The sequence below is a fragment of the Siphateles boraxobius genome, unplaced genomic scaffold (assembly GCF_051911475.1).
Source record: "Siphateles boraxobius isolate OS27281-9 unplaced genomic scaffold, OSU_SipBor_1 22, whole genome shotgun sequence".
Taxonomy (NCBI): domain Eukaryota; kingdom Metazoa; phylum Chordata; class Actinopteri; order Cypriniformes; family Leuciscidae; genus Siphateles; species Siphateles boraxobius.
This window is the reverse complement of record NW_027508833.1, coordinates 14,033,789-14,050,361: the sequence shown is the minus strand read 5'-3', so window position 1 is coordinate 14,050,361 and position 16,573 is coordinate 14,033,789. Positions and strand designations below refer to the sequence as shown.

The 16,573-nt window shown below is 38.0% G+C and overlaps 1 protein-coding gene across 3 annotated transcripts; it reads left to right on the top strand.

Moving 5' to 3' along the window:
* Nucleotides 1-605: 605 nt before the first annotated feature.
* lgals8b (galectin 8b) lies at nucleotides 606-16,168 on the top strand. 3 transcript variants are annotated; one of them, XM_077238699.1, is made up of 9 exons: nucleotides 606-796; nucleotides 992-1,080; nucleotides 1,646-1,856; nucleotides 2,031-2,150; nucleotides 2,601-2,627; nucleotides 2,762-2,850; nucleotides 3,023-3,089; nucleotides 12,375-12,520; nucleotides 15,753-16,168. In XM_077238699.1, the coding sequence occupies exons 1-9, from the start codon at nucleotides 758-760 to the stop codon at nucleotides 15,838-15,840; spliced, it is 876 nt and encodes a 291-aa protein (XP_077094814.1). In that variant the 5' UTR covers nucleotides 606-757; the 3' UTR covers nucleotides 15,841-16,168. The 3 variants fall into 3 exon arrangements, with proteins under 3 accessions (XP_077094814.1, XP_077094813.1, XP_077094812.1); XM_077238698.1 differs by having other exon boundaries at nucleotides 3,008-3,089; XM_077238697.1 differs by having other exon boundaries at nucleotides 2,924-3,089.
* Nucleotides 16,169-16,573: the final 405 nt, after the last annotated feature.

Sequence of the window (16,573 nt, the reverse complement as noted above, 5' to 3'; positions counted from 1 at the left end):
CACCGTAAACTGCCCTGTCAATCAACTCGTCACAGTTAAAATCTCCATTCAATCTAATATAATTTCTTACCGTTTCGGAGAGAAATGTTGTTGCACGTTCACCTGCCAGTCGCAGGTCTTTCATGCGGAGACTCTCACTCTCCTCATGTGTTTGCAATTTGAATGTAATGATGCATTTAAAAGTTAATGGCTAAACGTATCTTTACAAAAGTTCACAATGCTGCTGCAAATGCAATAAAATGTAGACAACATTGAATAAATACATTTTCGTCAGATACTGACAATTAATCGCTCAAACCCCTTTACCAAACGTCTACATAACCGCCGGACTCGCGCGTCCTCCATGTCTGTAGTTTATTTTAACACTTTTCACTCGTGTTTGTAGTTCTAACCGAATCCTCGTCCAACGCGCGATGGTTTGTGGGCAATATCAGCCGTTAGAGTGTGCATCGATCTGCACTTCGGATTCTGACCGCCGGATATAGTAGACCATCCGGGTCTCTTTGGAACACTCATTTCAACATACTACCATTTGGGACGTACTAATTCTATTTTCGAATACTATTTAGGACGGATAGTATGCGAATTGGGACGCAGCAATGGTGTTGTTTTAGCAGGCAGCTCCGTAGATTTTGAGACGCAGCCTGTCACCCCGTTGTCAATGGAGAAAACGGGGATTTAGAAAGGCCGCGTTGTTTTGAAAACTTATATATATATATAATAATAACGTATATTATTGTTAAATAGAGGAATTTTAATGTCAGTCGCAAATGCAAAAAAGACGATCCTCAATCCAGTAAGTCATCGATTTATTTATTTGAGACGCCTTTACAGCTAAGCGAAGGCTAAATTACGACAACAGTAGCTACTGTATTTAGCTTACGAAATTAACATTCTGTTTCTATCATAATAGTAACCTAGACTATAATAAAATGCAAAAGTATTGTGTTTATAACGTTATGAACGTGGTTTTTATTTTGATTTTCACCAGACTGTCCCCTTCACTGAGATTATACCGGGTGGGCTTCACCCAGGAGAGATGATTGTTATACAGGGATGTGTTCATAATGATACTGACAGGTAAATTACATGAGAATCTTAAAGCATGCCATAGTCTGCATTAATTTTATTTATATTTATTTAGGATTGAGGTTCTATGCCCTTCTGTGTCCCAGTTTCATTTAATGTTTATTGTAGTGAACACTATTCGCCTATGCAACATAAGCAATGTCAAATCATTCATTAATTCAAGTGTTTTTTAAATTTTATATATTCAGGACTATGGCATGTTCACATAAACTGTTAATTGTCTCACAATGATATGCTATGGGTGGATTTTGCCCCAAAAAACTCCCGTTATCATACAAATTATTTATAAAAATTCACTATACAATTCACCTAAATTTTCACATTTAAAAGTTGTGGTACAGCCAAGTGAGATTCACTACTGGTGGTATTTTAGCAATAACTCATGAATACAGTATACTCAATTAAAAACCCTATATTTTCACCTAAATGTTATTTTCTCATTTCAGTTGCTGTAGTAGGTTCCAAGTGATCATATTGACTTAGGCTTACTACAAATGAGGAATACTAAAAAGGGAGGTACAAATATTTCCGTGTAGTACAATATGTGCTTCCATAGGTTTCAGTTTGATTTGACATGTGGCTGCAGCACAAAGCCACAGGCGGATGTTGCCTTTCACTTCAATCCCCGCTTCAGCAGCTCTCCGCAGATCGTGTGCAACTCTTTACAACACGAAAACTGGGGAAAAGAAGAAAATATGGACCTCATGCCTTTTAAACAAGGAGCTACCTTTGAGACCATTATCTTGGTACTTTGTGATGTTTTCAAAGTGAGTGTGAAACATTATATTACAGGTAAACAAAGATAGTCTTCACCCTATCTGGTTTAAAGCATTTATACCCAGATATTAATTATTATTCATAGTAGTAGTTGTAATAGAGCTAGTTCCAGAGAGAAAATGTAGATTTGTTAAGTGACAGGAATTTAACTATTTTACTTGTAGGTTGCAGTAAATGGCGTTCACATTTTGGAGTATGAACACAGAATTCCTCTTGAGATGGTCGACACATTTTCAGTCTCTGGAAAAGTAGAACTGCATGCCATTGGCTTTATCCCTGACTCAGTAAGTGACAAACACTACTATCCAAAAATGTGGACACACCTACTTTATTATTCATTTTATCATTATTATATTCCAAATGTTAGTATAATATTTAAGTCATTAACACTCAAGTATGGGAATTATAGAGACAAAAAAAAAAAAATATATATATTTTTTTTTTTAAATAAATATTTTTTTCTATTATGTTTATATATATATATATATATATATATATAAACATAGTAGCCACCCTGTGCTTAGATTACAGTGCACCGACTGGCCAACTTTGAGGTTTTTAAAAAGTATTATACAGTTAGTTCAGCTCCATGTATGCATAATTAATATCATTTGGGCATAATTTATATCACAATTTATATTTGTATACAAAACATAAGGATACAAGCTGTTGTTGAAAAGGGTAAATATTCAACTTTTCAACTTTGCAATGACATATGTTCTGTTTTTGCACAGGCAATATTTTCAAAATCAGATGACCAAGTAAGTTTAGCACCCCTTCACCTGACATCAACAATTGAATTTTCATAATTACATTTTTTCCTATTAATGAAAAAAATGCACTTCATATTAACATGATAAAAACATGACTCACCACATGAACTGTCATTTTGCAGAGCATACCCTACAAGGGCAGTTTACTTAGAGGAGTCATTCCAGGGCAGCATATAACAATCAAAGGGCATATCAGCTTATTCCCTCACAGGTAGATACTAAACTTATCTTTTGTACAGTTTTTGCCTTTGACACCTAATTATCTTGTTTTGTCTTTTCTCAAGTTTCACTGTTAACCTAAGGTGCAGCCAATCAAACAACATCGCCCTGCACCTTAACGCACACATCAAATCTGACATGCTTATCAGGAACTCTTTTCTCAGCCAGTCATGGGGGCCAGAGGAGCGTGAACTGCCATACTTTCCCTTTTCAGCTGGAAACTACTTTGAGGTACCTCTGACCTTTGCTTGGAAGCATGGCATTAATTTTCACTGTGATACTCAGCTCTATATTTCTTCGCGCCCTGACGAAACTTACCAATTCACAAAATTAATGGAATGCATAGCTGATATAAAAAACTGGATGACTAGTAATTTCCTACTACTTAATTCTGAAAAAACAGAGATTCTAATTATTGGACCAAAAACCTCCGCTTTTTACTTTTTTTTTTTTTGTAATTTAGTGTTTTTATTTATTTTGAAAAAGTTTGACAATATTTTGTAAAATAAGAAAGAAAAACTTATATAAGTACTAATTTCCCTCTAACCCCCACCCCTTCCCGCACCCACCCCATTGCACTTCGGGACATTGAGCAGTATCCGATTAACAAGGGATAAAATAAAATTAATTTAGAGAAAGACAAATAAAATAAGGTTAATGCCAACATCCATAAGTAGCTGCAGATTAAGTAGACAAGAATTTCTTGACTATAGATATCCAGTTCTTCCACATCGAAAAAGTCCTAGGGTTAGTGTGATTGGTCCGTGCAGATGACAGCTCCAGGTATAATATCTCCAATAAGGAGTGAAGCCAATGTTTAATAGAAAGGTCATGTGGAGGTTTCCAACGTTGAACCAGTAACTTCTTTGCAGCAGTCATGGCAGCTAACCAGAATTTCCGTACCTTCTCACATAGAGGAAATTGAGAATTGTCATTCAATAATAAAATAAAATAATAAAATCCTCGAAGCCTTGTACAAAACATCAAGCACCCCATCCCAGAATTTTTGCACATCTGGACAGCCCCACAGCATATGTACCAAAGTGTCCACACATCCCGGTCCACAGAAATTACAATACGGTTGGGGTGATAGACCCATTACATGTCGTATGCGTGTGGTAAGATATGCCCTGTGAATAACTTTAAAATGAATGAATTGGTGGTTCGGGTTCGTGGATGCATGGAATGTATTATCCCACACTGTATTCCATTCAATTGTCCTGTAAGAAACGTTCAGATCTAATATCCAAGCCCTAGCTTTAGAAAAATTGTCTGTATTAAGATTTTGAAAGCAGAGATAAAAATACGAAACAATTCCTGTGCTTGGTGCGTTTGAGATCCAATTCACCACCGGGTGAGTATACAGATTTATACCCCAAGGTAACTTATGGGTCTTTAACACGGCACGTAATTTGAAATATAAAAATAAAGTGTTATGAGAAATATTAAATCTTTCTATTAAGTCACGAAAATCCAGAATTGAATCTTCCCCTTTTATGTCGTTTAACGTTAGGATACCTTTTGTAGACCAGGAGGGCTGTACGAAAGGTTGACCGCCAGAAAGTAAGTTCAGATTGTGCCAAATCGGAGTATGAGTGTGCCATAAAGTTTTAGATGTAAAACAGGCTTCAATCTTTTTGAAGGGTATAGGAAATTAAAGGACCATAATATAATGAGCATTTCCTGTGAGAAAGGCCTGAAAATAAAAAATCTTGCAAACGAATTGGTAAAATGCGCTCTTTTTCTAATTGTTTCCATGAAGACTGTGCGCTCGAATCAAACCATTTCAAAACTGAGAGCAGGATAAAAGACCAGTGGTACCATTTAAAATTTGGGCAGCCCATTCCACCTTTTATTTTACTTTTTTGAAGTGTAGACCACTTAATGCGGGGACGCTTTCCATTCCAAATAAATTTTATTAGTAAAGAGTCCAACTTTTTCCAGTAATTCACTGGTGGGGGGAGAGGAAGCATAGAGCTAATAAAATTAATGCGGGGCACAATATTCATTTTTATTGTTGACATTCGGGCAGATGGCGATGAAGGCAGACAAATCCATCTTTGAATATCCGACTCAACTTCCCCATAGATAGACATATAGTTAACTTTGGAAATGAGGGGTAAAGTGGGTCTCAACTGAATCCCTAAGTATTTGACTTGTGTTGAAATCTGAATATTATTTGGCATAGAAAAATTAAAACCATCTGAATTGAGAGGCATTAAAATAGTTTTAGAATGATTAATTTTAAACCCCGATAATGTGCCAAATTCGTCTATAATTTGAAGGGCGTTAGGAAGTGAGCGTTGTAGATCAGATAAAAATAGCAGAGTATCGTCGGCATACAAAGAGATAAAATGGGTTGATGAGCCTAACTGAATCGGGGTAATAAGTTTACATTGTCTAATATACTGTGCCATGGGTTCTAACGATAAGTTGAACATAAGGGGAGAAAGCGGACACCCTTGCCTTGTACCTCTGCAGATATTAAAAGTATCTGAAATGAGTCCACCAGTAGAAACCCTGGCCATGGGATTAGTGTATAGAGTTTGAATCATTCTAATAAAATGGTCACCGAAATTGAACTTCTTCAATGTATACCATAGATAGCTCCATTCCAGCCGATCGAAGGCTTTTTCAGCGTCAATAAACAGGAGGCCACTGGGTGTTTCTAATTTCTCGGATTCGGCAATGATATGTAGCACTCGACGAACATTGTCAGAAGCCAAACGACCCGTAATAAATCCTGATTGATCTGAGTCAATTAATTTATGTATCACTGACTGTATAGACGCCTGGCAATAACTTTAGCATACATTTTAATGTCATCGTTAATCAAGGAGATGGGCCTATAATCAGAACAGTCCGAATGATCTTTGCCGGGTTTAGGCATAACCGTGATTAGAGCTGTATTGAGGTCTTTGTGAAAACGGCCTTTGAATATGGACTCATTTATAGTACGTAACCATATATGGCCAAGTAGATCCCACAGCACCAGATATAAATCAACTGGTAAGCCATCGATTCCTGGGGACTTTCCTTTGTTTGAATTTAATAATGCGCAGTGTAATTCTTCTATGGTGATTTCAGATTCAAGGCTGTCAGCTTCCTCCTTTGAAAGTATGTTTAAGTTTAACTGATCAAAAAATTGTTTAAACTGATCAGTACTGGGTTGCATTTCTGAAGAATATAATTTTTCGAAAAATGACATGAACGTTTTGTTAATGTCTGTAGGATGTGAGGTGAGACCATTTTTTGAACTCTGGATTGCTGGAATGTTAAAACGCCGCTCATGTTTTTTAAGAGTAAGTGCAAGGAGTCTGCTCGGTCTGCTTCCATCTATGTAATATTTATGTTTTGTAATGTGCATTAAATACTCAGCTCTTCTTCGCAACAGATCATTAAGTGCGACCCTCTCTACACTTAATTTTTGTTGTGTATCATTGGAAAATTGATTGCTTAATTCCTTTTCCAATTCCCCACATCTTCTCTCTAACATTGATATTTGTTCAAGATAATTTTTTTTAAGCTTAGCCGAAAAGGAGATAGCATTGTTCCTTAAAAACCCTTTGATGGAGGCCCATAGCATTTCCTGATTAGAAACAGAGTCCTGGTTTATATTGATAAATTCAATCAATCCTGCTCTTAGTTGAGAAAGAAAGTCTTCATTTTGCAGTAAAACCGTATTAAATCTCCATCGGGATGGTTTACAAGATGTATTAATCTGAAGATGTGCTAGTACAGCATTATGATCTGAAATACTTTGTGGTAGAAATTCAATATTGATTAGCCCTGAAAGTAACGAAGATGAAAGTAAAATATAATCAATTCTTGAAAATGATTTATGACTTGGGGAGAAATAGGTGTATTCCTTGGCTGTTGGATTATGTAGTCGCCAGGCATCACATACATCTATATCTTTAATGAGCAATCTCAGCGCTGTAGAAGACTGAGTTTGTGCTACTGAAACTGAAGGATTAGAACGATCCAAAACTGTGTCGAGCACGGCATTCATATCAGATCCAATGATGATTGAATAGCCTTGGAGAGATAGTATGGTTTTGGAGACATTTGGAAAGAAGGAGGCGTCATAAGAGTTCGGAGCATAAATATTCACAAATGCCACCCTCTTTCCTTCTATTAACGTACAGCAATATGCAATTCTACCATTCTCATCGGAACCTGTGTGTTCAATAATAAAATTAGAATTACGTTTAAATAAAATTGTCACTCCCTTCTTCTTAGATTTACAGCTAGATGATACTATGGGGATATAACGCCTATTTTGCAGTCTTTTAGCATCCATGGCGGTCAGGTGGGTTTCCTGAAGAAACGCTACATCAACCTTTTTCCTGTGTAAAAGATCTAACACCCGTGTACGTTTAATAGGAGAGTTTAACCCCCTGACGTTAAAAGACAGCATGCTTATTTTAACCATAGTCTGTAGTAACCGCACACACACAGATTAGCATGTAATTGTTAGAGCAAGTTATTGAGTGTACCATTAAAGTTCCCATTGCAATATGCAAAAACACAAACAAAAAAGGTCCCGAGTGCTTTAAGCGCCTAAGCGTCCCCTCCCTCTCCCACCTTCCCCTTTTAGCAAACGTCTGTGGCGGTCGCGAGGCAATGTCTGAACACTATTAACCTTCTTAGCCCCCTATGGATTTAACAGTTGAGGAGATTTAAATTAAAGAAATGTATTTCAAAATCAGGAGAACTGTCAAACATGCACTATTCCATTAACTAGATTTAAGGCAACTAGATTTAACTTAGATTTAAGTCTAAGAACTGTAACCTAGTCGTCTTCTCTGAGTAGACAAACAAAATTAACTGTCTACAGCCTATACCATTTGAAAATTGAATTTTGAAAACTGAAAATTGTTTGACAAAATGCATTTATATGAAAATAAAAATAATTTACCATTTCACTTTGGTGAACTAAAGTCCATAAATACGCTGACAGAGAATTAGTCCAAGTATTGTATAGGTTGTTCAGCAAAACTCAAACGATGTCACCGGCTGATTCCTCCATTTCCTCCGGTGGCGGGAAGTTTAAGGATCTACGAGCAGTGGATACTGATGCGTTAACATCAAGACCCTCGAGATATTTTTCAGCGCTCTCCGGAGATTCAAAAGAGTATTTCTGACCCTTGTGTGAGACTCTCAGAGATGCTGGGTAGATTAGGAAAGTTTCTGCGCCTTTCTGGTGTAGCTTGAATCTTACGGTCGAAAAAGCCTTCCTCTTTTGTGCTGTTTCGTGACTGTAGTCCGCGTAGAATTCCAGGCGCGCTCCTCCGGGCAGAGTGAGTTTTGCTTTCCGGGCTCCTTGAAGAATGGCTTGCCTGTCAGGATAGCGGAGGAGACGGAATATCAACGCTCGTGGTTTTGGTGAGTTGGAACTCGAATACACTCGGTGAGCTCTATCGATCTCGATCCGACTAGAGCGCGCCGACAGGTCGCGGATCCATTTAGGTAGCATTTTCTGTAGAAAGCCGACCGGATCATCCCCTTCCATTCCAGTTGGTAGATTAACCAGGCGGACATTGTTGCGACGTGACCGATCTTCTAGGTCATTGCACTTCCGTTGCATCTGTTCAAGCTGAGATAGGCAGAGGTTCGTATCTTTTTTAGTGTTGCGTAAACGGCCTTGAAGATTATCCACTTTGGTTGTGATCGACGCCACATTTTTACTCAAGGAATCAATTTCTTCTTTCATCGAACGAAGAGCAGCGCAGTTTTCATTGATAAAGTCCTTGAATGGATTAAGGGCCGATTGTATTGCCTCTGTCAACATGCGGGAAACCATTTCGCGCATGGCCTCCTGTTGTGCTTCGATTGCATGGCTAACAATTGAGGCTACGTCGTCCTCTAACGTTTTGAGTCGTTTGCAGCCCGTTGCCGATTTCTGCGGTGAACTCGATTTCTTACTAGTTGCCATACTGGAAATAAAACTTATACCGTTGTGACAAAATAAGAGATTCTTCCTCAGCGTGAAAAAAAAACTTCAATTAGGAGGTTTTATTCAGGAGCCTAGTGCTGTGCAGCCATCTTGCAGCGCGCGCCACCGGAAGCCCCGCTTTTTACTTTTTGTAAAAGTGTTACTGTCTAACACTTGATGGCAGCTCTGTCAAGTCTTAGTCGTCGGTTAGGAACCTGGGTGTGATCTTTGATACCAATCTTTCATTTGAAATCCACGTTTCTAGCATCTGTAAAACTGCATTCTTCCATCTTAAAGGGGTCCTATAATGCCCTTTTCACAAGATGTAAAATAAGTCTGTTTAAAATTTAAACTCTGTTTAAATCTATACTAAAAACACATCTCTTTAACCTAGCATAAACATTATCAATTTATATAATTCAATTGTTAGGCTGCATAAACTAGGTCAGCCGGAACCGGGAACACTTTCCATAACACCTGATGTACTCGTTACATCATAAGAAGACTGGCGTCTACCCTTATGTTAGTCTCTCTGTTTTTCCCGAGTTTTACCATAGTCCGCCAGATCCAGGCCGTATCTAGATCTGATGAAGGACCTGCGCCTGAACCCGACAACAATGCAATCCTGAAGTGTCAACTAGTCTCACTCCTGTGAAGGCACCCTTCTCCTTCCCTTTACCTCTGTACAGATAAAACGTTATCATAATGATTCCAGTTCGCAGAAACGACAAAAAATTCTGTATTATGCAGGCCAGACAAGTAATTTGGCAATGTCAAGTTGTAAAGAAAGACTTGCGTGCCTGCACACATATATATTTAAATGCACACCTTTATGTTAACACCTTAATGTTACCTTTAGACTAAACACGTGATATGCATGTGCAAGCCATCGCCGTTTTGACAGATTCACTTGACTTGACCTATGCCACCTATGTAGGCAAAACATGTGTATATATATATATATATATATATATATATATATATATATATATGTACACATGTCTTGTATCAAATTTATCACATTTATAATATACATTATGAGCAATATCACACGAGAAGCCATACGATATAATAATAATTCATTACATATATACAGTGCTTTTCTCTGCTCTCTACATAGCACTTTACATAGAAAGGGGGAATCTCCACAACCACCACCAATGATATGGCTGTATATCTGCACAGCTGTGATTGACCGGAGGCCTGATATACAGCCATATCGCATGGCTATGAGTGTGATATTGTGTTTATACTATACAACAGTTCCACTGCACAAGTCTGTAAATAAATAAGAAACAACAACAGTTTGTCTTTAAAAAATCTCGTTGACAGTTTTATAGTTGTGCCCAAGCCTATGTTACTAATTCTAAAATGAATCCATCAAAACTTTACTAGATGCTGGTTTGCTTTATCCAGCCGAGAAACATAGTTTTTAACATCATCTGGCCATACATGTTTTGGGATGTTTTGACGTTCCAGTCAATCTGTATTTTACACAACAGAATATGATTGAGCTCGTGTTTTAAAGCTAAACGTACACCAGAATGAATAATTAACTGAAAACCGTCCGCGAGTCACTGTCATCTCTGATGTAATAAGCCTGTTTTTCTTTACATTAGCACCATTTTGGACTGATTGTTTGAATGCATTCGCTTACTGGACTGGAAACTTTCCCAGAGTTTGGCAGCTTAAAATTATCTGATCGCACCATTGTAGTGATAAACTCCCGACTCCCAAGACAATCTAACTGTGTGACGTAAATTACTTCATTGAGTTATTTGCATTAAATTATTTTAACACGTTAAGGATTTTGACATCCACGACCTAGTAAGCTCTTCATGCACTGGATGCCCTCCATGCACGGGAAAGAAAGGCACTGGGGCACTGGGGTTGAGAACCAGCACGGCCCATCCCAAGAAACCAATCATCCAACCGAGACTGAGCAGGACATGGTGGAGGATTCCATTCGAGCCCGACAGCCCCTTTTCAGCATAGCTGACAATTCTGGATCTGGCTCGGGCAACGTTACACTCCCAGAGGTAACGCAGCCGAGTCATCATCTCCAGAGGCCAGCTCACCCTCCGATGCTGCAATCGGCATCCTCTGGAGGGACCCCGAATGAAATGGCTAGGTCATTACAGAGGGACCAGCACGCTCAACGGGGGACTCCACCGGCTGCGGTGTGATGAAGGACTGACAGGGAATGGTTACCGGGCAGGTATTCTATCACTATCCTCCGATCACCCATCCCATACGGCACCTGGGGCTGGGGCATGGTAATGGGGACTACACCTTCGCGGACAAAGGCGTGTCTTGATCTCAACACCGAGATAGTCATATTCCCGCAATAGGAACATTAACTATCCACAAAAGCTGCTTCAGCGTGCTGTAAGCCCAAACACATGATGCAACAATTGTGACCGTCAGAGGGGGACAGGGAACGACCGCATCCAGAAACGCACCCGTGTTGCTCTTTCAGAAAATGAAAAACTCTCACCAGTGCTGGAGCACACAGGGGAACGATCGCGGCAACACTGACAGGGATGGTGCAGCCTGTACCAGTGAAGCACTCACTTTCTTCGCCCTCAACCGGCGGTCAGACAAACAAACACAGAATTGTTATGCTGTTAAAACAGCAGTTGAGTGTTCAGAAGGCTCGTGACCACCGCTGCACTCGCGCTGTAGAACCACCAGCACCGGGAGAGACTTCCTGAAGAAGTGTCGACACATTCGCTCGTTGTAATATAACAACACACGTCGATCGGCTCCGAAGCGAAAGACAACTGGTGTGTGCATCCACTTTCGTATTTATACCCGCGGGGCTGAGTGTGAGATGCAGGTTCGTTTTAACAGTACTCGACAGGCTCCCTAAGCTTGATCCCAATCATTCGACTACATCGAATGTGAGCGACTGAAAGGGAAATTCGATGTATAGTATATTTTGGACAAATAAATCAAGAGCTGTATTTTTAGTTGAGGGATTACTACACCAAGAAAAGGAAAACTTCAGAGAATCAGGAAGTAATAGAAATTAACAACATGTACTTACTATATAATTAGTATAATGCATAATTTACTGTTATTACTATAGTAAGTACATGTAAGATATGTAACAGTACCTATCTTATAAATAAAGTGTTACCCAAGATTAATTTTAGAAACTTTGGTCTGAGAATAAGAATCGGAAGAATAATAATGAGCCTGAATAGTAGGTCCAACATCTCCCTGCTGAAACATTGCCCAGCATTGCTGTCACCAGCATAAGGAATGTTTTGCATGCTGGGACCAGCATGGGATGCTGGTTGCTGGTCCCCAGCTTGGGAAGCGGAAGTGCTCAGTTTTGCTTGACCAGCTTCAGCACTTTAACAGCTTGAACCAGCATGAACCTGTTTGGACCAACATGCTGGTTTATACTGGATTTTTCAGCAATGGTTTAGCACATTGCTAGCATGTTTCTAATGTAGCATTCCATTTCTACCATGTTCTATCAGACATTTGAGTTACGTTATTTGTCTTCAGAAGCAAGAATTGTGTATTTGTGAATAACAATAAACTTTTTTCTTTTTTTATCTTGTCAGATGATCATCCTATGTCAGCTTCATCAGTTTAAGATAGCAGTTAATGGATCCCACCTGCTGGATTACAAGCACAGAGTGCAGGACTTGACCTCCATTGATCAGCTGGAGATTCTGGGTGACGTGGAACTGCAGAATGTTCAATTGTGGTGAGATGTAAAAAAAAACAGAAGGATATTTGATTATTCCTCACTTTTCTTTCCAGTGTTCCACAGCCAATACACGGTTTTAAACAGGGATGCACGATACTGGTATCAGTATTGGGCCCAATACTGCGCTTGTGTACTCCTACTCATTGAAATGCTCCGATACCACACAGCTTGTGACAAAGAAACAGACAACAGAGAACAGAATGGATATATCAGAGAAGGATGTCTATGAAGTAAATGTTTAAAAACGTGAACAAATATTTACGCCTATATAGCTTGTTTGCACGAGCTGATAAGCGAAACGCGGAGTAGATTGAGTGCTCAGCGGCGCAGACCCGAAAGCTTGTTGAGCGCTTCCCTTTTCCAAGAAATTGCTGGAAAGTTTGCAGTTCGGTCGGATATGTCAGTAGCAAATAAAGTAAAACAAGGCACATATTACTAACATTAACTGACGTTAAAGAGAGAGAAAGTGCACTTCTGTTGCATGCTCTTGATTACTGATCACATTTACTAAGCACACATTTGGATTAAAACTAAATCGTAAATGTAAGTAAATACTTGAACTGTTACGTGATTTATGTTATTATTATATTATTATTACAGGCAGGGCCATACGCAGGATTTTATAAATACAGAGGTCCCAAAATTGATGTTTCTAGGGGGTTCTGTTGCTAAATTAATCAATATTTTTGGACTAATCAGTTCAATTAATGTTTCAATTGCTCACTCATAAAGAAAGTCACCTGTCGCCCTCTACTGGCTTATCATGCAAGTTGTGCAAACACAGACAAGCGGAGTGATACAAACGGTGAAAAGTCCCAGTGCTGATACTTGTGAAATATTCAAACACATTTGAGGTACAGAAATATATATTTATACAATAATACTATTATGGAAATACATTTAATAGGTGCTTGTGCTGTTAAATTGAGCATATAGTTTCCACTGTAATAGCAAAGAACAAGATATCTGCTCTTTTTCTCATAAAACCCGTCTACTTTGGATTTGATTGGTCATCTCAAACATTTTGACATCGATGAGCAGTGTTGTTAGACCGCTGAAGCGGTTAATATTAGGCAATTATTTCACAACCTTCATTTTATACAGTTCAAAAATTACACACTTCGGACCTCAATGGTGGGTACGGCCCTGATTACAGGACAAGAAGTTTACTGTGTGCAAACATCCGAAGCTCGTGCCTAGTAAGCCGCATTTAGACAGTTCTTGAATACTGAATTAAATTCTTGAAGTCTTCTTGCACTTGAACTGAATTCACACGAAATTATGTAAAAATACCTGTACTGGCGAGTATCCTAGTAAACATAGTTGGTAATATCCTAACTGAACGTAAACAGTTGAGAAATAAAACGCATGTGTAACAGTATATTTGAACCCTGCATTCGGTCTTAAAGGGACATCACAGCTTAATAAACCTGCTACTGATGTTAATCAAACAAAGGACAAAAAAAAAATTCACTAATTGCTCTTGACTGAATGACTTTTGTAACTTTAATGAAAAATAATCTATATTTAATTTATGCAGTGATGACTATGCAGTGTTATTTTATATGTGATTACTTTATTCAAATTCTGTACCTGAAAACTACTGAACCCCTGAAATTACTGTTTATTTCAGTTGTATCCTTGTTCTATTTTATTTGTAATTTACTTATTTGTTCTTATTTTATTACTGACGGTTTACTTGTCTTTAATAATGTTTTAATTTTACATTAAATAGGCTCGTAGTTTTTCCTGTTTTTTCACTGGTATCTAAACATTTGAACCACTGACCCAACCACGCAAGTAGAAAAAAATCCTTAGCACTGAGGCCTGCTGAAGCAGCTCTAAATAATCTCTGTCTGTGCTATTAAAGGGGCTCTAAGCGATGTCAATGCCAAAACCGACAATATGGGGGTGGGGTTTGGGGGGTTAGTGCGTATGAGGAGGAGGGAGGGTCTAGCTAGCCTCCGTTTTGTTTGACAATACTTTAAACGTCAACAAGAAGTGACGTCACCCAACATCGCTTAGAGCACCTTTAAATGAAAGGTAAAATATGATATAAATGAATGGAGATAGGAACAGCCTTCACTCAATGATTAAACTTAAACTTTAAGAATGCTGGCCTGATGATTAGAATATATAAGCAGGAAAGAGGCGCACTATGCATAAATTGTTTTATTTGCAAATAAAACAATTTATGCATAGTGCGGCCCCTTTCCTGTTTATAAAATATGATATAAGGAATAGAATGAACAGTGAAAGCAACAGAAGCTCGTACAATATATTTTAACAGGTATAATTAAGCATGAAAATAACAGGAGTAAATATATGCTTTCTAAACAAAATTAAACCAATTAATAAAATTCATATTCTTTTGGTTTCTCTACCTAATATATTTACAAATTACAAAAATGAAAATACAGGTCATGGTATCGGTGAGTACCAAAAATGAAAGTATTGGTATCGGCCTAGTTATGGAAAAAGTGGTATTGGTGCATCCCTAGTTTTAAAGAACATATGGTTCGGAGGTGTCAGGTCTAAATCAGATGTACATTACATTGTACTATGTATGTAAAAGAGGTGATCTATATTTTTACAATCAGCCATCACTTAACATGAAGGGCTTTTTTCAATCACAACCCAAATTTTTTCTAATCCAAGTTTGCCCTCTTTACACAATGAAAACAAGAAAGACTCGAAGACAAAAAAAAATATCTAATTTATTTGTTTGATTGCTCTAGCAGTACTGTGAGAAGCATTCTAGGTTTACATAACTGAATTTCATTAGATTTTTCTTTTTCTTTATTAGTTTGATTAACTTCAAATCTCAAATAATAATAGCATGTTCTTTATAGGCATCTCTTGGTAGTAATCGTATTTCCCTAGATATCTGATAAGGACATGTTGGTGAAATGTTTAGAATCATTGATGGGATCATTTTCTCAGAGCTAACTTTACATTTCTTCTTAGCCTTTTTGTTTTTTTTTAATTGCTTACCCAGGTGGTTCCAAAATGATTTTATAAGGGATATTCTAAATGAAGTCACATTCATACAGGTGTAGTTCATGGCTGCGTTTCCCGATAACTTTGTCTCTTAGCACGCTACGAAGTTATACAACTGAACTAAATTTATACCATTTCTAGGCGTGTTCCCTACCATACCTTAGGAAGTTTTCCGCCATCACCACCCACTACAAATGTTTAAAGACGTTTTTTTTTTTTTTTTTTGCAGTGGTGGCTACCTGTTAACAGTGATAAGGCAAAGCTTAGAGTGGTCCAGACCAACCTTCCGAAAGTATGACTTACATGACTTAGTATGACTTCCTTCCCTCAGGTATACTTAACTAAGGACGTTTCGGGAAACACGTATTAACAATGTGGTACAGCTTAAGAACGACGTAGCGTTAAGATTTCGGGAAACGCAGCCCATATAATTAGTGAAACATACCTTTAGTAAATGTATGACAACTAAAGTATCCAAATACTTCCTAAATTTTGTTTAGTTTTTCTATTGTTTTATAATTTATAACCCAACAAACGTCTTTTGTGAAATGTCAAGTCAAGTCAAGTCATCCTCATTTATATAGCGCTTTTAACAATGTAGATTGTTTCAAAGCAGCTTTACAGAGATAAAGATATAATTTAAGGTAACAGAGATTGGTTTGGTTTTTATAGTGGCTCTTGAAAAATGTTTTTTCCAGCTAAAGTTAGTTTTGATTGATTCACTTCCATCTAAATGATTGTTTGTTATTAAATTAGGGGCCGCTAAGACGACACCGTTCTCTCTAAACAGACTTTAAACGTGAACCTGTGATAGACGCTGATGGCGTTCACATGCGCATTAAGAATTGATTCTATAGTTATGTGCGTTTGAATATATGTGCGCAGGTTTATAATTCCTTACAAACCATGCCTAAACAAACTACTTGTCTATAAATTTTGATGCAGAATTTTTATTTTATCTTATCACTTTAGGTAGGTACGCGAACCGAAAAATTCCACAACTCTTTATCTGTAGAGTGGTATAGGGATCCTCCATAGGGAGAGGCTAGT

What these genes read in the sequence shown, in the direction of transcription:
- lgals8b (XM_077238697.1), top strand. Translation starts at nt 758, where the DNA reads ATGTCAGTCGCAAATGCAAAAAAGACGATCCTCAATCCA. An exon ending in TTGGCTTTATCCCTGACTCA is followed by an intron (nt 2,151 to 2,600) that starts GTAAGTGACAAA and finishes GTTTTTGCACAG; the next exon opens with GCAATATTTTCAAAATCAGA. An exon ending in ATCAGCTTATTCCCTCACAG is followed by an intron (nt 2,851 to 2,923) that starts GTAGATACTAAA and finishes TCTTTTCTCAAG; the next exon opens with TTTCACTGTTAACCTAAGGT.